Source organism: Mastigoproctus giganteus, chromosome 7 (assembly GCF_048544385.1).
Source record: "Mastigoproctus giganteus isolate SK-2022 chromosome 7, ASM4854438v1, whole genome shotgun sequence".
NCBI lineage: Eukaryota > Metazoa > Arthropoda > Arachnida > Uropygi > Thelyphonidae > Mastigoproctus > Mastigoproctus giganteus.
In genome coordinates this window covers 169,844,199-169,868,071 of record NC_143581.1, presented here as the reverse complement: position 1 = coordinate 169,868,071, position 23,873 = coordinate 169,844,199, and the positions used below count along the sequence as shown (strand labels likewise).

Sequence of the window (23,873 nt, the reverse complement as noted above, 5' to 3'; positions counted from 1 at the left end):
TTGGATGATTGTTTTCTACATCAGCATGTTCGGGAGGCAACTAGAGGGAGTAATACTCTTGATTTGATTATCAGTAGTGATTCTTCATGCATTAAGAATCTGCAGATAAATGAACCACTTGGTGGCAGTGATCACAGTGTGCTGAAGTGGGAGTTACTCAAAGAGGTAACTACCATTAGGGGTAAAGGGAAGGGGTATTGCTTTCGTAAAGGCGACTACAATGGACTGAGACAGTATTTAAATTCTATACAGTGGGATCAACTGATGATATTGCCAACAGCAAATTCAAAATGGGAAGCATTCAAAGAACTTATCGTGGAAGCTACTAGGCTTTACATACCAACTAAGAAATATTGTTCAAGGTTTAGGCCTAAATGGTTGTCAGATGAACTAATGAGGCATATGGCAGAGAAGAAAAATGCATGGGATACATACAAATTAACACGTGACACGGACGCCTATGATAGATACAAGTTGATCTGTAACCAAGTTACAAAGGAGGTTAGGCAGGCGAAGGCAGATTACGAGAGATCCTTGGCAAGGGATGCGAAGAAAAACAGCAAAGAGTTCTTTACTTATGTAAACTCTAGAAGGAAGGGGATGAATCAGATTGGTCCACTTGAGATCGATGGGTCAACTGTTGATGACCCTGCTCGGGTAGCTAACAAACTAAATGAATATTTTGCATCGACATTCACACATGAGGAGTTATTCAGCGAGGGGAATGCCAGAGGTGTATTCAACTCTAGCAGTAAGCTAGAGAATCTTGTAATAACTGAGAGCAAAGTGGAGGAGAAATTGTTGAAGATAAACACAAGAAAGGCACCTGGGGTGGATGGGATCTATCCAGTTATATTAAAGGAGGCAGCAAAGGAGGTAAGCAAACCCTTAGCCATAATTATGAGAGCTTCCTTGGACTCAGGGGAGGTACCCATTGACTGGAGATGTGCAAATGTGACCCCAATTCACAAAGGGGGATCAAAGGCTGACACAAGTAATTATAGACCTGTGAGTTTAACTTCTGTTCCCGGAAAATTAATGGAGGCACTGGTGAAAGAAGCACTGCAGGATCATCTAGACAAGACTTCAGTTATAGCTAGGACACAGCATGGTTTTGTTAAGGGGAAGTCTTGCCTGACCAATTTGATTGGATACTATGATGCAGTCACAAAAGAACTGGATGCAGGGAATAACTTTGATATTATATACTTGGATCTTAGAAAGGCTTTTGATACTGTTGCACATGGAAGACTGCTGCACAAATTGGAGCAGTGTGGCATTGGAGGCAAGTTGCTGCTATGGATAAAGGGGTGGTTGAGGGGGAGAAGACAGAGAGTGGTAATCAATGGACACTGCTCATCGTGGACTAATGTTATTAGTGGAGTCCCTCAGGGTTCAGTATTGGGGCCTTTATTGTTTTCTGTATTTATAAATGATATTGATGATGGTATATCAGGCTTAATGTCCAAGTTTGCAGACGATACGAAGGTTGGCAGGGTTGTCAAGGACACTACTGACACTATGCTGCTGCAACAGGATTTGGAAAGGTTGAGCAGATGGGCTTCGAGGTGGCAAATGAAGTTTAACATTGACAAATGTAAAGTACTACATATGGGAAACAGCAACCCCAGAGCAACGTATCAACTCTGTGGTACTACACTGACAGTGGTAGAGAATGAAAGGGACCTGGGGGTGGTGGTGCAGGCAGATATGAAGTTCTCTGAGCAGTGCAGACGAGCTGCAAGAGTAGCTCATGGTGTATTGTCAATGATATATAGGAATTTTTCTAGCAGGGATAAGGAGGTGATTATTCCCTTGTATATGGCAATGGTCAGGCCACACCTAGAGTACTGTATACAGGCCTGGAGGCCTCATTTCAGGAAGGATGTAGAGCTGCTGGAACGAGTACAGAGAAGGGCAACTAGATTGGTGAATGGGACAAAGGGGTTCTCTTACGAAGAAAGGCTTAAGTTTTGCAAATTACAGTGTCTGGAAACTAGGCACCAGCGGGGTGATCTGATAGAGGTGTACAAAGCCTTGAATGGTTTGAGCATGCTCAATGCTGATGGGATTCTTCCTCTAGCTCAGAAAAATCACCTGAGAGGGCATAAATTCAAATTGAGGAAAGACAGATGTAGGATAGATGTGCGGAAATTTGCCTTTAGCCAGCGGGTGGTTGGTGGGTGGAACAGACTTCCATCCCTTGTCGTGGAAGTTGATAGCCTAAATAAGTTTAAGGCTCAGCTGGACAGGTATTTCGAACGAACAGAGGGGTGAAGTGGAAGTGGTTATTTTTATTTATTTATGTTACTTTTTTTTTTTTTTTTTTTTTTGGCTGATGCTGCATAAGCTTGCTTTCTTGCATCAAATGCCTCTACTAATGCTAATGCTATATTAAGAGAAGCAGTAAAGGAGGTAAGCAAGCCTATAACCGTAATTATTAGAGCTTCCTTGGATTCAGGAGAGCTGTTATATTAGAAATGTGTGAATGCTTAGAGGGGGATCAAAAGGTGCTATGAGTAATTATAGACCTATTAGCTTGACACCTGTTCCAGGGAAAATAATGATGTCACTGGTTAAAGAAGTAATGCAGGACTATTCAGAGAAGAATGCAATAATACTGCAGTCACAGGATGTATTTGTTAAGAGGTGGTCTTGTCTAACCAATCTGATAGGTTACTATAATGCAGTGACCAAGGAACTGGATGCAAAAAATTATTTTGATATCATATACTTGGATTTCAGAAATGCTTTTGATACTGCTACACATAAAAGGCTGCTATATAAACTGGAGAAATGTGGCATTAAGGGCAAGTTACTGCTAAGATAAAGGGATGGTTAAGTGGAATAAAACAGACAGTGATCATTAATAGGCACTGCTCTTCATGTACTAATGTTATCAGTAGAGCTTCCCAGAGTTCAGTGCTGGGCCCATTGTTGTTTTCAATATTTATTAATGATATACAGGGTGTCTCAAAAATATTGGTACAAACGTTTAGAGGAGGTAGGTAACAACTAAAGGAATGTGAATTGCATAGGAACCCATAACCGGAAAAGTCACCGTAAGTCAGTACATGGTGCTGTTCATCAATTCGTGAGAGGGAAAATTTCTGGTTCACTCATTCAAGCAGTAGTCGCCGCACGAAGAGCATGCATCGATATATGAACTGTGAGCTGGCAGACATGCACCTAGTGTATGGATTAGTAAAGTGCCCACATGGTGTGTGCCCTCATGCGGCACAAAATCGCTTCGCAATAAATGTGTGGGCAGGTATGGTCGGTGACTGCTTAGTCAGCCCATACCTGTTACCATCCCACATGAACTCCGCTAAATATCGGATCTTTCTTGAACAAGTTCTACCAGGGTTACTTGACGATGTTCCAGCAAATGTGAGATGCAACATTTGGTTTCAACATGACTGGGCGCCTGCCCATTATGGAAGGTGTGTTTGTGACCATTTGAACAGGCGTTTTGGGCATTGATTGGATTGGCCGTGGTGGACCCGTTGCCTGGCACCATGCTAACCTGATTTATCGAGCCTTGATTTCTTTCTGTGGGGGGCCCTCAAATCTATCATGTATGAATCGCCTGTGGAGATGGAAATAGATCTCGTGGCGAGACTCATCTGCGCTGCTGCTACTGTCAAAGAAACTCCAGGTGTCTTCGACCATGTCCACCAATCCATGCTGCGTCGGTATCACGCATGCATCGCATCTCATGGTGGAATCTTCGAGCATCTGTTGTAGCATCATGAAATGCATCCACCGTGTACTCCATTGTTAATATTAAGTCAAATAAATGTTTGCCACTAATTACTGTCTTGTGCCTCTGCTACTACTTTCCAGTGTGTTTCCGGTTATGGGTTCCTATGCGATTCACATTCCTTTAGATGTTATCTACCTCCCCTAAACGTTTGTACCAATATTTTTGAGACACCCTGTAGATAAAGGTATATTAGCCTTAATGTCTAAGTCTGCAGATGATGCAAAGGTTGGCAGGGTGGTTAATGACAGCATGCTGCTGCTGCAATAGGATCTAGAAAAGTTAAGCAGATGTGCTGAGAAATGGCAACTGAATTTTAACATTGAATAATGCAATTTATTGCATATGGGTAGCAATAATCCCAGAGTAACTTATCAACTGTGTGGTACTATATTTAGGTTAGTGGAAAATTAATAAAACCTAGGGGTAATTGTGCACTCAGATATGAAATTCTCTGAACAGTGCAGACATGCTGTCAGAACAGTTCTTGAGGTTTTTTAATGATATACAAAAAGTTTGCTACCATGGATAAGGAGGTGATTATCCCTTTATACAAGGCCATTGTTAGGCTGCATCTTGAGTACTGTTGTATAAATGTCTGGAGGCTTCACTTGGAGGGATGCGGAGTTGCTGTACATGAGTACAGAGATGGGCTATGAGATTGGTGAGGGGAACAAAGAGGCGTTCTTAAAAGGCTTCAGTTCTGCAAATTGCAGTATCTGGAGAATAGGCACCTGCAAAGTTATCTGATTGAGGTGTTTCAGGCCTTAAATAGATTTAGTAAGCTTAATGTGAATGGCATTCTTTCTCTTGCAGAGACTACACACGAGGGGGCATAAATTTAGGTTGGGGAAGAATGGTTGGATAGATGTGCAGAAGTTTCGTTCAGACAGCAGGTGATTCATCGTTGGAACAGGCTTCCATCTGTTGTTCTGGAAGTGGATGGTTTGAATAAATTCAATGTAGAACTAGACAAATTATTGGACGATATGGATTATTTGGCTGCTGCTACTACTACTATTACTACTCCTTTCTTACATTATTTTCTGCTACTACTACTACTACTCCTTTCTTACATTATTTTCTGCTACTACTACTACTACTCCTTTCTTACATTATTTTCTGCTACTACTACTACTCCTTTCTTACATTATTTTCTGCTACTACTACTACTCTTTTCTTACATTATTTTCTGCTACTACTACTACTCCTACCACTACTCTTTGTTTTGAGTTCAAAGATGGCACATTGGTCAATTTGGCAAGTCTGTTAAGACAACTTCCACTGTGTTTATTTAAGTGAATTTTTTATTTCTTCTTTTTAGGAAAATTTTAAAATATGTTTTTTACATATATTATATTTGCTGAACACAGCTTTTAATAATTCTGCTGGGGGAAAAAAAGCACAATACAATACAATCAGAACATTATAAACAATAAACATGCATAAATAACTTCCATATTCCAGTTCAGAAAACTCTTAAAAACAAAAAAACTTCATGCTTATGCATGCACACATATTGATATGTTTTCCCAAATAAAGGAATAAATAGATAAATAACAATCAAACAAGAAACCAATTTCACATCAATAATAATAACAATAATTAAAACAAAGTGTTATGTTTAATTTTGTACAAAATAATATTAAGAGAACAAAATTTAATTATTGTACTGGTCTATCGGCAGCAACTAAACATTTAAAATTAAGCTGGGTATAATCCTGATGCTAAATAAGCTTCCTTTGGGAAGCATATTTATATCCCCAAGAGGGATATTCCCCTTGTTTATATCCCCAAGGGGAATATCCCTCTTGGGGATATAATGGAGTACAGAAAGATATTTTTTTTATGATTTAATATTGATCTGTATGTTCTGTGAATTGGTTGTTTCAAAAATATTTATATTATTCAAAGTTGAAATCATAATTACTCTGGAATACACTAATGGAAAAAAAAAAAAAAAACATGCATGCAATTATGAAAAATTTTCATAGATGTATGCAACTGGACGCACTGGTACAGGTATTGAAAATATTGTCATATGAATAAAACTTTCCATACTGAAAGTTTGGCCATACTGAGCATTGTGATATCAGAAACTGTAATGTAAGATAAATAATTCAATAAATATAAGAATTCAAACCAGAGCAACCTTTTTAGATGACCTCATATAAAATCATTTTATCAGATTTAAGGCACTTTTTTTTCCTTTTTTTTTTTTTAACAAGGGAGAAATATTTCAAAGTTAACAAATCTGTTGCAAAAAAATTCTTATCCTTAACCTTTTTCAGTGTCAAGAAATTTTGAAAATTAGTAAAAATAAAAACTTTGCACATAAATGCTTTTAAATCTTAATTTGGTGTTATTTTGACCTAGATTTCCAATATTAGGGTGAAATTAATTTAAAAAATCAAATATAATTTTTAAAAATTCATTGTATTTTTCTTTTTTGATGTAATACTATCTTCTACATCTATCTATATGTTCTTCCATATCTTCTATTAATGTATCACGTGACTCAATTTCATGAACTCCTGGATCTTATTTTATAAGCCAAATTTGGATGACAGTGGCTTACAGGCACAACCTCCTCCACCATTCAATTTTAAAATCTGTTTTCATGCTGCCATCTAATTAAACTGTCTACTATTGCTTAAATAAAATAAGAGAGGGCAGTGCATATTGGAAGATTTCAAAACAACTTGTATATTAATGGATGCATTATTTGAAAATGTATTGGGAATGACCTTGAAAAATGTCTATGTATATACTCCTTCCAGGACCCACATTATATTTTTATTTTAATTAATATTGTATATAAGATATATTTAATAAGTAATAAGATATATTTTAATTATAAGTGAACATCTTTTAAAAATGCAAAATATATTCTATTATACCTTCAATGGTTACAGAAACATAAAATGTTATATATTTTTTAGTAAAAAATTCAGAGCTACAGGGTTCAATAACTTCCACGATTTTTTAATATATTAAAAAGTAAGAGATTACCTCAATCTATTTCGTGGAATGCTTCCAGTCAGTTCTCTCCCATATGTGACGAATAAAATAAGATGAAAAAAACGAATTAACGAATTCCCTCACTCATGGAGATATGACCAAATCCGATGCACAATGGAATCAAAAGCCGAGAGTCGCAACCCAACCCCGAAACACATCAAACCACCGCAGCAAGACCATGAGTGCGAGAAGACATTGTGTCATAATAAATAGTTAAAACTGCTTCCGATAGTAAATAATTAAAATCACTATTAAAATCACAAAAAGATTAAAAATTATTAAAATTAAACGGATTAAAAGTCACGATTTTGGATGAACACTCAAATTTAAACAAAATGCACAGCTGTTTCCCTTCCTTAAGCAGACCACCTCAGGTGGTCTGCTTAAGGAAGGGAAATTTTAATTTTAAGAGTTTTTAATCTTTTTAATTATGATTTTAATAGTGATTTTAATTATTTATTAAAAGTTTTATTATGACACAATGTCTTCTCGCACTCATGGTCTTGCTGTGGTGGTTTGATGTGTTTCGGGGTCGGGTTTGGGCTCTTGGCTTTCAATTCCGTTGCGCATCGGATTTGGTCGTATCTCTATGAGTGAGACAATTCATTAATTCATTTTTTTCACCTTTTTTCATCTTATTTTATTCGTCACATATGGGAGAGAACTAACTGGAAGCATTCCACGAAATAGATTGAGGTAATCTCTTACTTTTTAAAGTATATATTTTTTAAAATATCACAAACCTTTACATTTCTCAGGTTCCAAATTTTGTGGAATAATGCCATAACCATCATCTACATCTCCTTTCATGAATATTGTTACATAATGGTATTTTATTTCTTTCCGAATGGAGTTAACTGCTATACAGTATGCAACATTTTTTATACGAAGGCCTGTCTCTTCCAGGACTTCACGGACCGCTGCCTGTTTCCAGGTTTCACTAAAAGTAAATTTTTACAAAATTTAAATATTTTCTGGAATGAAGGTTTTAGTAATTTGGTGTTTACTGAAAGAAAAAATTTTTAAAATTTTAATCTCTTAAATAGTTAAATTTGTTTATGAGGGAAAAAATGGGGGGGGGGATGGCTATATAGGGTGTTTCATGAAATGAGAGAAAACTTCAGGAAGTTGCTATTAGATTACTTTGAGTTGAAAAGGTTATATAAATATGTATCCCTTTCTCAAGAATTACAGAGCTCACAGAATTAAGTTGTGTTGCCCCACTCTGCCAAAATGACAGATTGGTTCATTTGATCAGTTATGTTCACAATCAATTAAGCTATATGTATCCTCTAATCCAAATGGAAGCACTAAAGCAGCAGTTGTGAATATTGCTGGTAGATTCCTTACAAAATAATCTAAAACAAACAAGTTGTTGTTGTTTTGGCCTTAGTTGCTAATGCTCCTAAAAACAACAACAAGTTGTTGTTGTTTTTAGGAGCATTAGCAACTAAGGCCATATTGCTCCGGTGATATGCGGTGGTCATTCCCTGACCTTTCCACATCCTCCGTATTTGGTGGTCATGGGCTCGAACCACGGTCTAATCAAGAAGCGTGTGCTATGCACTGCCGCTCCTGCCCACGGAGGCGCCAAAACAAACAAGTATTCAATACACTGGCAGCTGAAAGAAACAGGGTCTTCCTATACACTTACAAGGGAATGTCCATTACAACAAGATGTTGGACCAGTAAAGGATTTCAACTCCAACCTTCAAATGTAGGCCCACTAAACTGTTCATCATGAGACCCTGCTCATGCTACTTTCAAACATGTTCAAGCTCTTCCACCCCAGGATCAGCATGACCACAGTTCAGTAGTCAGTATAAAAGTATGGAGTTGTTCTTGCTGTATGGATCCATGAATACAAAATACGGTAACATTCTTGTAATTTCTTTAATGTAAGCACCTCTAACTATGCGGCCATCCTGGAATGTAAACAGAAAACTTTATTTATTAAACTGTCCATTAAAGATTTTTACCAGCGGATTGCTGCATCACCAGCTTTGTAAGTTCTTATTTTCCAACAAAGCACAATTTAATCAAGATGAAATCAACAGTAGGTACGATTCCTACATCTAGTCAAAGTATATTTGTCAAAATCAGAGAAAATATCTTTCAGCAAATATCAGATGCATCCTCTTTGCAAATCATCTATTTGGACTATTTGTCTTTGGAAGACATCTGAAAGCAGTCTATTACCATGATTTGTTAAAAAAAAAAAAATGAACTGCCGCCTCAACCAAAAAAATTCCTCTGCAGACAAATTAAGAATGTGGGTTCACAATGATGGCACATCATAATGTAGATTCCATGCCAGTCTACAAGTAACAGAATACCTGGATCAACACTATCTAAATTGTTATGTTATTTATTGTTGTTATTTGGATTTTAGGAGCATTAGTAACTAAAGCCATATTGCTCTGGAGATATGCGGTGGTCATTCTCTGACCTTTCCACATCCTCCGTATTTGGTGGTCACAGGCTTGAACCCCGGTCTAATCAAGAAGCATGTGCTACGCACTGCTGCTCCTGCCCACCTGGCTACGGAGGCGCCTCTATCTACTATCTAAATCACTGGATTGGTTATGGTGATCCACAAGACTGGTTAATCAAGGTCACAGGATCCTGTGCCACAGTTTCTTCCTAAGGAGACAATGTGCTGCTTGGGGATTTTTTGGCACACTAAAATTGTTTTAGTTAATACACCATTTCAAATAGTTAACTGTTTATTATTTCTATACAGGTGGGTGTTCACAGACAACTCTACATGTTGTACAGGTTGAAAAACTTGTAACTCATGGTTCCCCATAAGCTACACAAGTTTTAGCTTAAAAGCCTTCCAGATTTCCTCCGGTCTCTGACAAGATTTTAATCCAAGACCTCTGATCTCTCCAAATGAGTCACAATCAGCATAATCCTGTGCAATTTGCTGACAAACTGAATAAGTATTTTACATCTACATTCACTCAACGAATTCTGTAGGGAAGGGGATACCAGAAGTTTATCAAGCTATAAGGAAAGCTAAATTATTTTGTAATAACTGAGAACAAAGTGGAAAAGAAACTGTTGAAATTAAATATAAGGCAGGCACCTGGGATGGTTGGGATCTATTGAATTATATTAAGGGAGGCATTAAAGAAAGTAGGCAAACCCTTAGCCATAATCATGAGAACATCCTTGGATTCCGGAGAGGTCCCCACGGACTGGAGATGTTCAAATGTATCCCCAATTCACAAAGGGGGATCAACAGGTGACATGGGTAATTACAGATCTGTTAGTTTAACTTCTGTTCCAGGGAAAATAATGGAATCACTGGTAAAAGAAGCTGAGTTGAGTTGATTTAGACTTTATTGGCGCATTAGCAGCTTTGACTATAATGTGCCAAGACCAGGTCATATATATAAAGGTAAAAGAAGCAATGCAAGATCATCTAGACAAGGCTGCAATTATACTTCAAACACAGCAGGGGTTTGTTAAAGAGAAATCTTGTTTGACCAAATTGTTTGGTTACTACAATGTAGTCACAAAGGAACTGGATGCAAAAAATAATTTTTATATCATATACTGGGATTTCAGGAAAGCTTTTGATACTGTTGCACATAAAAGACTGCTGTACAAATTGGAATAGTAAGGCATTAAGGGCAAGTTGATGCTATGGATAAAGGGATGGCTGAGTGGGAGAAGCCAGAGAGTGGTAATCGATGGACACTGCTCTTCGTGGACTAATGTTATTAGTGGAGCCCCCCCCCCAGGGTTCACTGTTGAGCCTATTGTTGTTTGATATATTTATCAATGATATTGATGAATGCATATCAGGCTTAATGTCAAAGTATGCAGACAATACAAAGGATGGCACAGTGGATAATAACAGTAATGATAGTATGCTGCTGCAACAGGATATAGAATAGTTCAGCAGATGTGCTGAGAAATGGCAATTGAAGTTTAACATTGATAAATGCAAAATACTGTGTATGGGTAGCAGTAACCGCAGAGTAACGTACCAACTATGTGGCACTATGCTCATAATAGTGGAAAATGAAAAAGACCTGGGGGTAATTGTGCAGTCAGATATGAAGTTCTCTGAGTAATGAAGGCAGGCTGCCATGACACCTCATGGGGTTTTGTCCATGATATATAGGAATTTTGCTAGTAGGGATAAGGAGGTGATTAACCCATTGTATAAGGCAATGGTCAGGCGATGTCTTTAATACTGAATATAGATCTGGAGGCAGGCCCCATTTTAGGAAGGATGTGAAGCTGTTGGAACAGGTACAGAGAAGTGGCACAAGATTGGAGAGGGGAACAAAGGGGTACTCTTATCAAGAAAAGCTTCAGTTCTGCAAATTGCAGCATCTTCAGTTCTGTAAATTGCAGATCACCTCACAGGTACCTAGCAGAGACTAGGTACCTGTGAGGTGATCTGATTGAGATGTTCAAGGCTTTGAATGGATTGAGCAAGCTGAATGCTGATGCAATTCTTCCTCTTGCTCAGACCACAGACACATGAGGAGTCAAAAATTCCAATTGAGGATGGATGATTGCAGAATAGATGTGGGGAAGTCTGCCTTTAGCCAGTTGTTGGTTGATTGCTGGAACAATCAACCACCCTCTGGCTAAAGTTTGTGAATGTTGATAGTTTAAATAAATTTAAGGAAGAACTGGACAAACTATTGGAGGGAATGAATAGGTAAAATGGGAGTTGTGTTTTTTTTTTTTTTTTGGCTGATGCTATACAAGCTTGCTTTCTTAAAGCATTTGCTATGCTAATGCCAAAAATAAGCAAGAAATGGTGAATCCACTATACTGTCAGGAAGGACTTGTAAAGAAAAAGTGAAGGATTTAGCATAAAAATCACAGACAAAGGAAGAATGTTTATATAGAACCATGGATGTTACTACTTATATATGGGGGGAAATGCTGAATGAATTAAAAGGGCAACATCTGTTTGGAAATGTGCAAAGCTGTTCACAGAGAAGTGGCACACTAAAATTGTAGCTTCTAATGTAGAAGTTAATAAGGTGACCTTATTAGCTTCTAAACTGATATCAATTTAGAGGCTATGCTTCTGATTTCAGGCTGTGGCTAATTTGGATTAAAAATTCAAACTGAGCATATATCAGGTATAAATTCAAATGAAAAAGGATGATTGCAGAATAGATGTGCAGAAGTTTGCCTTCAGCCAGTGGGTGTTGATTCTTGGAAAAATTTCCATCTGTTGTTGAGGAAGGGGATAGTTTTAAAAGAATTGAAGGAAAAACTAGACAAACTATTTGAGGAGATGGACAGGTGATGTTGAAAGTTTTTGTTTTTTTTTTTCTTTTTTTGGCTGATGCTGTATAAGCTTGCTTTCTTGCTTCACTTGTCACTATAAATCTATAATACTATAAGTAACTTTGGTAATGTGTATTCCTAGCATTAACTAAACATAGCATCGCTGAAGTTAAACCAGAAACTAACCTAATTTTAGAAATTTAATTTCTGCTTTGCAACTAATATACTGTTAGTTTTACAGCATCATTTTGTATGTAGCTATATAAAAAAAAGCAAAGTTTGCTTAAAAGGCATCATTTCAAAACATATCAAACTGTAAATATAGTTACATATGAAATGATGCTGCAGAACTAACAATATGCTATTTTGTTGTATATATTTTCGACCAAAGATTTTCCTATAAAGTTCACACAATTTTAAATCCTTACACTTTTTTGGCATCTTGCTGAATGAAATCACGACTGGGTTGTCAGCTCTTACACCCAAGGTGCCCACTCAACAATGAAGGGATAGCAATCTCCAGAACAGTGTTGTTCAGATGGTTTTACTCAACTAAGTTCCACCAGCTAGACAAGACCATTTTATTAGACTGCTGTCACTTCAGACTGAAATTAAACTTTTGATCACTAAAAACTTTATAATTAAAAAAAATTAAAATAGAAAATAATGTATTGATGTTATATAATAAGCGGTGCTACTTTAATATATTTAGTTATAATACAATATATGAAAAACTTGATAATAATGCATTAAACACTGCCAAAACTACTAAAAATGGCTACAGCTTTCAACTACTCATGTTTTCAACCAGAGTGCAATTAAATGAAGCCAAATTCACCTCACCTCTCTATTACGTGTCACCAAAGTTCACACATAACATCTTTCTACCTCCTCCTCCTCCGCTGACATTCCACCACAAATTGGCTGTGGCACAATACATTTTCTAAAACTGGATGCATACTTATGCTCACATCCCAATTCATGGGATGTTAGGTGGTTTTGATTGCTAGACTCTAAAACCATCACCAGCACTGCCATTGTGTTCCATACTCATACTGTCAATCTCAGTAATGTTAATGTGATGCAGTTCATCCCAATAACAAGCAACCACTGCCAAACAGACACAGAGTGCCTCTTTAAGTAAGGCAGCCAATCATCCCAGATTAGGCAGGGCAGTCCCGGATTTCGACAGTTTGTCCCACATGGTGATGAGTCCCGGAAAGTGTCCCGCATTTGCAGAATTCGTTTAGTTTGTCCTGCATTTTCTCGTGTACGTTCCACATTTATAATATGATAATTTATTACATTTCGGTTTGAATATTTTTTTTTCTCTGGAGAATTGGAACTGCTATTGGAAAACATAACAAGTCATGTAAGTATAAAGGATATCGCCCACGTCTTATTATAAAAACTATTCTAATTTTTTCTAATTTAAATAGCTTTTTATATCATTTAAAACTTTCTCATTTAAAATACCCTTATAATAGGAAATGCCGCCAAAAAAAAGGAAATGTGCATTTCACCAAGAATTGGAAAAAAGAATTTCCCTTTTAAAAAAAAAGGAAATACCATTTATGATGTTCGATGTAACAAATGCAATGGTGACTTTTCTATTTCTCATGGGGGAAGAAATGATATTCAAAGACATGTTGCTTCAGATAAACACAAAAGGGTATTGTATTTGGCCACTTCATCTTCTAGATTAAGTGCTTATTTTAGGGAAGAGACATCTGGCAATAAAAGAAGAGGAACTAGCAAAATCCAAAGGCTTATTTGCTTTTCACAGAGTCGTACATAATCATAGTTTCAGTTCAGTGGAATGTACATTTAAATTAATCCAAAAATTGTTTGATAAAAAGTTTTCATGTGGGAAAACAAAATGTGAAGCCATAGTTAAAAATGTTATCGCCCCATACTCAATTTCAGTTGTAAAAAACAAACTTGAACATGTGCATTTCATTTCAATATTTTCAGACATGTCAAACCATAATGATATTAATTTTTCCCTACTTTAGTTTGCTTTTTTGACAAAATAGCTGGTATAGAAATAAAACTTTTGAAATTAGTTAATCATCCCGGTAAGATATCTGAAATGGTTTATGGCTCGATAATGAATGTAATTGACAAAAATAGCTTAAAAGATAAAGTTGTTGCTTTCTGCATCAATAATGCCAATACAAATTTTGGGGGAGTTAAGTGAAGGGACACGAATAATATTTTTGCAAAACTAAACGAGAGAGCTTACTTCACAATCTTATTGGTGTCGGCTGTGTTGCTCATATTGTGCATAATAGTATACAGACAGCTACAGATTTATTACCTGTTGATGTTGAAAGTATTATCATAAAAATATATTCTTATGTTTATATCTATATGGTTCGTACTGAGAAATTAAAGGAGTTTTGTGAATCGTCAGAAATTGAATACCAAAGGCTTTTGGGCTATAGTAAGATAAGGTGGTTGGCACTTCTGCCCTGTATTGAAAGTTTTAAAATTATTTGTGCCCTTAAAATCTTACTTCTTATCTCAGGATAAGTGTCCAGCAATACTAGCAAGCTTTTTTACTAATGAATGTTCAGAATTGTGGCTAAAACTTGTCCATCACCAAGCATCATTATTCCACAATACAATAAAGAGAATTGAAGGAGATAAAGTGACGATTTTCAATGTTGCAAAACATATTTCTGACTTGAAAAGAAAAGTCAGTGACAGGCTGGAAAATCAGTATATTCCAATAACAATTAAACATGATTTGACAAATTTAGAAGAAAATGGTCATATAAATAGGGATGGTTTATTTGTCACGTTCAGAATTTTTACAAAAATAGTTTGGAATATTTAAAAATATACACAGACCAATTAAATGTACTAGAAAATTTTTGCTGGATTGATCTTAAAAAAAAACAACTCTGTGGAAAGATGTCCAAGAAACTTTGGAATTACTAACAAGAAGCATGTCCAAAACTTCAATTAACGAAAGTGATTTATTTGATGAAATATCTTTTGAAAAAGTTACGCAACGGTAGAGAAAATAAAGGGATGAAATGAAAAAAATATGAGATAGATTAAATGGGTAGAAATATTCAGTAGTTTTAAATTACAGAGTGTCCCTTACCAAAACATCCTCAAAATTGTTCAATACCTGTTATGTTTACCAGGGACAAATGCACCAACAGAAAGAGTGTTTTCATTAATGAATAAAATTTGGATCCCAGAAAAAACAACAATGAAGGTGGATACAGTAAAGGCTATGATCATGTTAAAATTTAATATGGGCTCTTGCGAAAACTTTTACAGTGACTTGTGCAATAATTCTACATTGGCAAAACAAATCCATTCGACTCAAAAGAAAATGTGTTATTACCACATTATTTGCATGTAACTCGATTTGAATAAATATCTTTTTCTAATTTGATTTAAAATTTCTAATTGTATTTATAATAAAACTATGTCTTTAAGTATTGCAATTATTACAGTACCACTCTCACATATGCTCTTTGTTCTGAGCGTTTAACCGCGTTAGCATATTTTTAAGGTGTCCCGCACTTCCCACATTGGCTGCTTAGATATTTTAAAATGTCCTGCATTGGATACTTAAAAATCTGGCTGAATGGCATTATTGTACTCATCATTTCTGTCCTGCAGATGTTTGGCAGTTTTGTCAAACATCTGTAAGACAGAATCGATGAGCACAATATTATTATTAAAGAAGTACTTTCTGGTCTGTCAACAGTCACTGTTCATTACTAGGAGGAACTGCAATACACCAATCTCACTGAGATTGACACTGTGGGAAAGGAAGGCATCACATCAATCATTCCAGAATCTAGCAATCAAAATCACTGAACGTAATATGAACTGGAACTGGAATGCAGGTATAAGCATGCATCTGATTTTGGAAAATGTTGTATTGAGGTACTGCCATCTGTGGCAGAATGTCAGTGGAAGGAGAGGGAGAGGGGAGGAACACTGTCTAGGCAAACTGCTGTGATATGTGGTAGAGAGGGTGAGATAAATTTGGTTTTGTGTAGCTTAACTTTGGTAGGCATACCATTGCAACTGAGAAAGACTACCTGAGAACTGAAAGCTATAATTTTTCCGTAGTTTTAACAGTGATGCTAAGACTTGAAATACTTATCAGTTTTTAAGTATGATTTTATTTCTATTGTTTTTATTGAGTTTACCATATAGAGCAAAACCTCATAATTCTGGCAACCTTGGGCCCAGCACATGCTGGATTTTTCAAAATTTTGGGGTTTTGAAGGTTCTTCACATAGTCTAATCTATTCAAGAGTACTTCATTATTTTTAATAAATGATTATTATTATTATTAGCCAAGGTGCAAGGAAGCCTGAGGCTTATGCTGCACCAACCAAAAAAATTTTTTTCTGAATTACCCAGAGAGAGAGAGAGAGAGAATCACCAAGAAAAAGAAGAATGATGATATCCAGCTCAGGACCCTGGGTGTGCCAAGCCCATACTCACCACATGTTGAGCCCCCGGGGTTAAATACAGTAGCTTTGATCCCTGCAATGTCCACAGAATGGCAGTCACCAGAATTAAGTCAAAATGTTAACACATACTGTCAGATTGGTCAAGTAGGTAATGTACTTGCCTAAGAAAAAACGATCGTAGGTTTGAATGCTGCCTCCAGTATTTGCTGGGAGTAGCATTGGACAACTGCTGTTGCAATTGTCCAATATTTTTTAATACCCTGTATGACATAAACTGTGCAATATAAATTCGGCAAATTGAATCACCTTAACAACTAAATACATGCTACTATAGTCAAGTACAGCAGCATGTATTTAGTTAAATACTGTGAACTAGTACTGAATGTCTCGAAAAATGATTGATTTTATATATTGCAAATAGATAGTAACAATGGCATGAAGTCTAAGGAATATGTAAAACAGAAAGAAATTTGTTTGGAAGTTAATAATGGAACATAATCCTTAAATTCAGCAGTGCTTTTTTTTTTTTTTTTTTTAGCATATATGCATAATGCACCTCTTGTCTTTACTATGTCTGTCCACGCTTAACAAGTACAGGTCAAGGTTGAACAAAAGTTGTGAGTTAGGGTTGAATTTGAAAGTGTCTGCAATTTTCCCAGACCTGAGGTCTTGTCAATGATATACAGGAACTTTGCTAGCAAGGATAAGGAGGTGATTATCCCTTTGTATAAGGCAATGGTAAGGCCACACTGGGAGTACTGCATACAGGTCTGGAGTTCTCATTTTAGGAAGGATGCAGAGCTGCTGGAATGAGTACAGAGAAGAGCAGTGCAACTGGTGAGGAGAACAAAGGGTTTCTCTCTTCCTAAGAATCGCTTAAATTCTGCAAATTATCTGGAAACTAGTCACCTGCAAAGTCATCAGATTGGGGTGTATAAGGCCTTGAATGCTTTGACAAGCCCAATGCTGATGGGATTCTTCTCCTTGCTCAGATTCAGCATCTGAGGGGACATAAATTCAAATTGAGGAAAGACAGTTGCAGAATAGATACATGGAAATTGGCCTTTATCCAGCAGGTGGTGGATCGCTGGAACAATCGCTGGAACAATCGCAGGTGGTGGATCGCTGTTGTTGTGGAAGTTGACAGGTTAAATAAATTCATGAAGAACTGGACAAACGTTTGGAACGTATTGATGAGTGAAATGGGAAGTTTTTTTGGTTTTATTTGCCAATGCCATATAAGCTTGCTTTCTTGCAGCATATGCCTCTACTAATGCTACTACTAATTAGCATTAGTAGAGGCATTTGATGCAAGAAAGCAAGCTTATGCAGCATCAGCCAAAAATAAATAAATAAATAAAATAAAATAAAATAAATAGTTAAATAAATAAATAAAAAATAACCACTTCCACTTCACCCCTCTGTTCGTTCGAAATACCTGTTCAGCTGAGCCATAAACTTATTTAGGCTATCAACTTCCACAACAAGGGATGGAAGTCTGTTCCACCAACCAACCACCCGCTGGCTAAAGGCAAATTTCCTCACGTCTATCCTACATCTGTCTTTCCTCAATTTGAATTTATGCCCGCTCAGATGATTATTCTGAGCAAGAGGAAGAATCCCATCAGCAATGAGCATGCTCAAACCATTCAAGGTTTTATACACCTCTATCAAATCACCTCGCCGGTGCCTAGTCTCCGGACACTGTAATTTGCAAAACTTAAGCCTTTCTTCGTAAGAGCACCCCTTTGTTCCATTCACCAATCTTGTTGCCCTTCTCTGTACTCATTCCAGCATCTCTACATCCTTCTTGAAAGGCCTCCAGATCTGTATACAGTACTCTAGGTGTGGCCTGATCATTGCCTTATATAAGGGAATAATCACCTCCTTATCCCTGCTAGAAAAATTCCTATATATCATTGACAATACACCATGAGCTACTCTTGCAGCCTGTCTGCACTGCTCAGAAAACTTCATATCTGCCTGCACAACCACCCCCAGGTCCCTTTCATTCTCTACCACTGTCAGTGTAGTACCACAGAGTTGATACGTTGCTCTGGGGTTGCTGTTTCCCATATGTAGTACTTTACATTTGCCAATGTTAAACTTCACTTGCCACCTCTCAGCCCATCTGCTCAACCTTTCCAGATCCTGTTGCAGTAGCATAGTGTCAGTAGTGTCCTTGACAACCCTGCCAACCTTCGTATCGTCTGCAAACTTGGACATTAAGCTTGATATACCATCATCGATATCATTTATAAATACAGAAAACAATAATGGACCCAATACTGAACCCTGAGGGACTCCACTAATAACATTAGTCCACGATGAGCAGTGTCCATTGATTACCACTCTGTCATCTCCCCCTCAACCACCCCTTTATCCATAGCAGCAATTTGCCTCCAATGCCACACTGCTCCAATTTGTGTAGCAGTCTTCCATGTGCAACAGTATCAAAAGCCTTTCTAAGATCGAAGTATATAATATCAAAGTTATTCCCTGCATCCAGTTGACTGCATCATAGTATACAATCAAATTGGTCAGGCAAGACTTCCCCTTAACAAAACCATGCTGTGTCTGAACTATAACTGAAGTCTTGTCTAGATGATCCTGCAATGCTTCTTTAACCAGTGCCTCCATTAATTTTCCAGGAACAGAAGTTAAACTAACAGGTCTATAATTACTTGTGTCGCCCTTTGATCCTCCTTTGTGAATTGGGGTCACATTTCCACATCTCCAGTCCATGGGTACTTGCCCTAAGTCCGAGGAAGCTCTCATAATTATGGCTAAAGGTTTGCTTACTTCCTTTGCTGCCTCCTTTAATATAACTGGATAGATCCCATCCACCCCAGGTGTCTTTCTTGTATTTATCTTCAACAATTTCTCCTTGACTTTACTCTCAGTTATTATAAGATTCTCTAGCTTACTGCCAGAGTTGAATACACCTCTGGCATTCCCCTCGCTGAATAACTCCTCGAGCATGAATGTCAATTCAAAATATTCATTTAGTTTGTTAGCTACCTGAGCAGGATCATCAACAGTTGACCCATCGATATCAAATGGACCAATCTGATTCATCCCCTTCCTTCTAGAGTTTACATAAGTAAAGAACTCTTTGCTGTTTTTCTTTGCATCCCCTGGCAAAGATTTCTCGTAATCTGCCTTCGCCTGCCTAACCTCCTTTGTAACTTGGTTACAGATCAACTTGTATCTATCATAGGCTTCTGTGTCACGTTTTAATTTGTATGTATCCCATGCATTTTTCTTCTCTGCCATATGTCTCATTAGTTCATCTGACATCCATTTAGGTCTAAACCTTGAACAGTATTTCTTAGTTGGTATGTAAAGCCTAGTAGCTTCCAAGATAAGTTCTTTGAATGCTTCCCATTTTGAATTTGCTGTTGGTAACATCATCAGTTGGCCCCACTGTATAGAAGTTAAATACTGTCTCAGTCCATCATAGTTGCCTTTACAAAAGCAATAACCCTTCCCTTTACACTTAATGGTAGTTACCTCTTTGAGTAAATCCCACTTCAGCACACTGTGATCACTGCCACCTAGTGGTTCATTTACCTGCAGATTCTTAATGCATAAAGAATAACTACTGATAATCAAATCAAGAGTATTACTCCCTCTAGTTGCCTACCGAACATGCTGATGTAGAAAACAATCATCCAATAAATCCACAAAAGCCTTGCTAGTGTGTGAGTGACCAGCCCCCCAATTCCAGTCAATATCTGGGAAATTAAAATCCCCCATTATAAGACTCTCTGATTTACTGGCCCACTCTATTTCCCTGTACAATTTCTTATTATACTCATCAGAGTCATTAGGCCTATAGCACACTCCTATTCTCAATTTTGATCTCCCAATGCTTATGTCACACCAAACTGACTCGACACTGCACTGTCCAGCAATGTCGACTGGCTTCACTTCCTTGGATTTTATGTGTTTCTTAACTAATAGCATAACCCCTCCTCCCTTCCTATCCTGTCTATCCCTTCTGTAGACATTGTACTCCCCAAATTTCAGTTCTGCATTCCTTATATCTGTGTGATACCATGTCTCTGAAATCCACACAATATCTGCCTTTGATGTTTTGAGCAATACCTCAAATTCATCAAATTTATTTACTAAACTCCTAGCATTGGTGTACACGCAAGTATACATGCACCTGTTCTTTTTCTTAGCTACCCTAACACAACCTATGTGTTTATTTTTACCGCAATGATTCCCAGCAGTCTCTGAAATATCCTGCGTCTTATTTTCCAGACTGTGGCTCATTCCAATAGAAGCAGTGCAAGAATCACTTTCACCTCTGCCAGTGGCTACTGTTAATCTATTAGTCCTTGTATCCCCCCAATCTAGCAGTTTTCCGACCCACCTAACACTGCCTCGATAGCATCAGCAAACATTCTTGCACCCTTTCTATTTAAGTGTATCCCATCCCTGTAGAAGCAGTCTCTCCTGTTAACAAGTACAGACCAGGCTGAAAAAAATTCTACCCCTTGAGCCTTGCACAATCTTTCCAGGGCCGAATTCAACGACAGGGCTCTCGTCATATACTCCCTCCTATCGTGTCTGGGCAGAATTGCAGACACTTTCAAATTCAACCCTAATTCACGGCTTTTTTTCAACAGTGACCTGTACTTGTTAAGTAATTCCGCCGGTTAAGTAATGTTACAAATCAACTCCCACTGGAAAAATCTTTATGAAATTTTAGATTTGAACCTTCTAAAAAGATTCATCAAGCCATTCTAAATTTCATCAAAACTAGACTAACAGAAATACAGCAATTATTTCTTTTTTTCTGCCCTCATAGAGTAACTTAACTCCCAGTGAATGGATTTTCAACAAATTTGGATTTCGGCCTTTTAGACAAGATTTTTCTATCCCCCAAATTTTATTAAAATTGTACCAATAAAAATTTGGCAATTATTATTTATTTCTACCTCCATCTGCATGTAATAGCTTGCCTCCCAAAAGATGGATTTTTTGCGATATTTCATATTTGCCTCATTTCATTAAAATCAGGCAAATAGAAATCCTATGATTATAATTACTTTTTCTTCATACATATTACATAGGCTATCCATATACTGTAGGTTGTAGTTGAAGCACTGGATATTATTATTATTATTATTATTATTATTATTATTATTATTTATTATTATTATTATTAGCCATATGGTGCAAGGAAGCCTGAGGCTTATGCTGCACCAGCCAAAAAAAATTCCCGAGTTAACCTGGGAGAGAGAGAGAGAGAGAGAGTCAGAAATAGAAAGGAATCACCAAGAAAAAGAAGAATGATAATATCTAGCTCAGGACCTTGGGTGTGCCAAGCCCATACTCACCAGATGTGAGCCCCTGGGGGTGCAATGCACTTCGAAATTTGTAATACTATATTCCGTAAATTTTTTTCACATGTTTACCTACTATTCAAGTAAGCTTAAAATTATTTAACTAAATTTGCATTTTTTACTATCTATTGTTAAGATATTTACTATATAAAACTGTATAACCATTTATATAATTCTAAATTACTGAGTCGTACCTCTGTTTAACGAAGTCCTTTTATTGTGAATTATTTTGAATTCCCCTTGGAAGTTACATTAAAAATAGCTTCCGTTGTTGAGCGAAGAAAATTTTAATATAGCAAACGGATTAGGAGAGAATTAACTCGGTACGCACTGTTCGCATTTCTGGCATTTAGGCAATTAGTGCTGCTGCACGAATTAAGAGAGCTAAAGGGATTACCATTCTACAACTTGGTGGTACCTGGTAAAACCTATCCGACTACCTGTCCCACATACAGAAAAGTCGCGCTGGTCAAGAGTGAGCAGTTCAAGGTGTATTCCCAATGGCTCTGGCCCATCTTCTACTGCAGTGGGGTCCAACCCTTTCCTGTACAGTGGCCATATTCAAAAAAATTCAAAGTTAGATTTCTTTAGTGTGTTACATTTTCCATATCTTGTTGCATGTAAAATTAAAAAGAAATGAATGGAAAATGTGGCAGATGTGCAGAAACAAAATTTTTCAGTTTACACATAAAAGTTATTAATGCACTCTGTACATTAACTAATTTGTTTTTTTTTTGGCTAAGGTAAAGAAATCTAACACGAAAACCACGGCAAACTTATTGGAAAAAATGGTTTCCCGCTACCACAGTTTCTCCCTGCATTCTTGGTAAGCAGATGATGCGTGTTATCAGTAGAAGTCAATAATGATGTATTGATCAGTTTTTTCTCATTATTAAAAGCAGATTATTGGAGTTCATGAGTGTTTTCACGGCTGAAATTTACTTACGGGTACACCTTCCAGACTGCCTCAGTCTTAGGGTATTCATCCCTCACCTCCCACTTTTTTAAAATAGGAAAAACACTTCTGCTGCTACTACCGATAACATGCACCATCTGTAGAAGTCATTTTCCTATTTTAAAACAGTAGGAAGGGAGGATAAACACCCTAAGACTGAGGAAGTCTAGAGGGTGTACCAGTAAGTAAATTTTAGCATCGAAGGCATTACACTCATGAACTCCAACAATCTGCTTTTAATAATGAGAAAAAACTAATCAATACATCATTATCGACTTCTACTGCCTCTACCGATAAACACGCAACATTTGTTTACCGAGAATGCAAGTAGAAACTGGGGTATGGGAAACCACTTTGTCCAGTAAGTTTCCTGAGGTTCTTGTGTTGGCATTCTTTACCTTCGTAGTTTTTTTTAAAGTCCAGCTATCATATTTCCTCTCTGCCTTGTACTGTATTATATACCATCAATATTTGTATTTTTTTTTTTATTTCAATTTGTATAGTAATTTTTTTTAAAGTTGTTTGTGATCAGTAGTTTATTCTGATCACTAAAACTTCATAAAACTTATTAATTTGCAATAAAATGGCCAGCTCTAACTCAAGTATAGGTTTCAAGTGATCAACTTGGTTTCACAGGTTTATTGAGTTATATTAGTTTTGGTTGGTTTGTTCAAGTTAATCTGAGTTTTAAAAAAAGGGCAAGTTCTTTGGGATAATAATATAATAGAATAACCTTTGTTAAATTGTGAATGCACAGTTGCATAAAATTTCACTGGAGTGGCAAATGATGGCACTTTTTGAAAGAAAGACCCAGCTGACAGAAAATCTTGAGCCTGCTGGTTATCAGCCTACGTACAGGCACTATTCCTCAAAAAGTGTATTGTTTCATAGCCAGCGATATTTCGTTTTATACTCAAATTTATTTTCCATGAACTGCATTCATTAATAAGTAGGGTGATATATGTTCCTTTACATAGACTATAGCCTAATGTTCAGAAGTACACCTGTTGGGGTTGTCTTTGATTCAAACCAACATAACTGCTAAACAG

General features: G+C 36.9%; 1 protein-coding gene across 1 annotated transcript in view; it reads right to left on the bottom strand.

Annotated features, from left to right (window-relative positions):
* LOC150083326 (nucleotide triphosphate diphosphatase NUDT15-like) overlaps positions 1-23,873 on the bottom strand; it is a 77,320-nt gene that overhangs the window by 27,863 nt on the left and 25,584 nt on the right. The window contains exon 3 of the mRNA XM_090377184.1: positions 7,528-7,724. Within this exon, the coding sequence (XP_090233310.1) occupies positions 7,528-7,724 (197 nt within the window). The remainder of the gene's footprint in view (positions 1-7,527; positions 7,725-23,873) is intronic.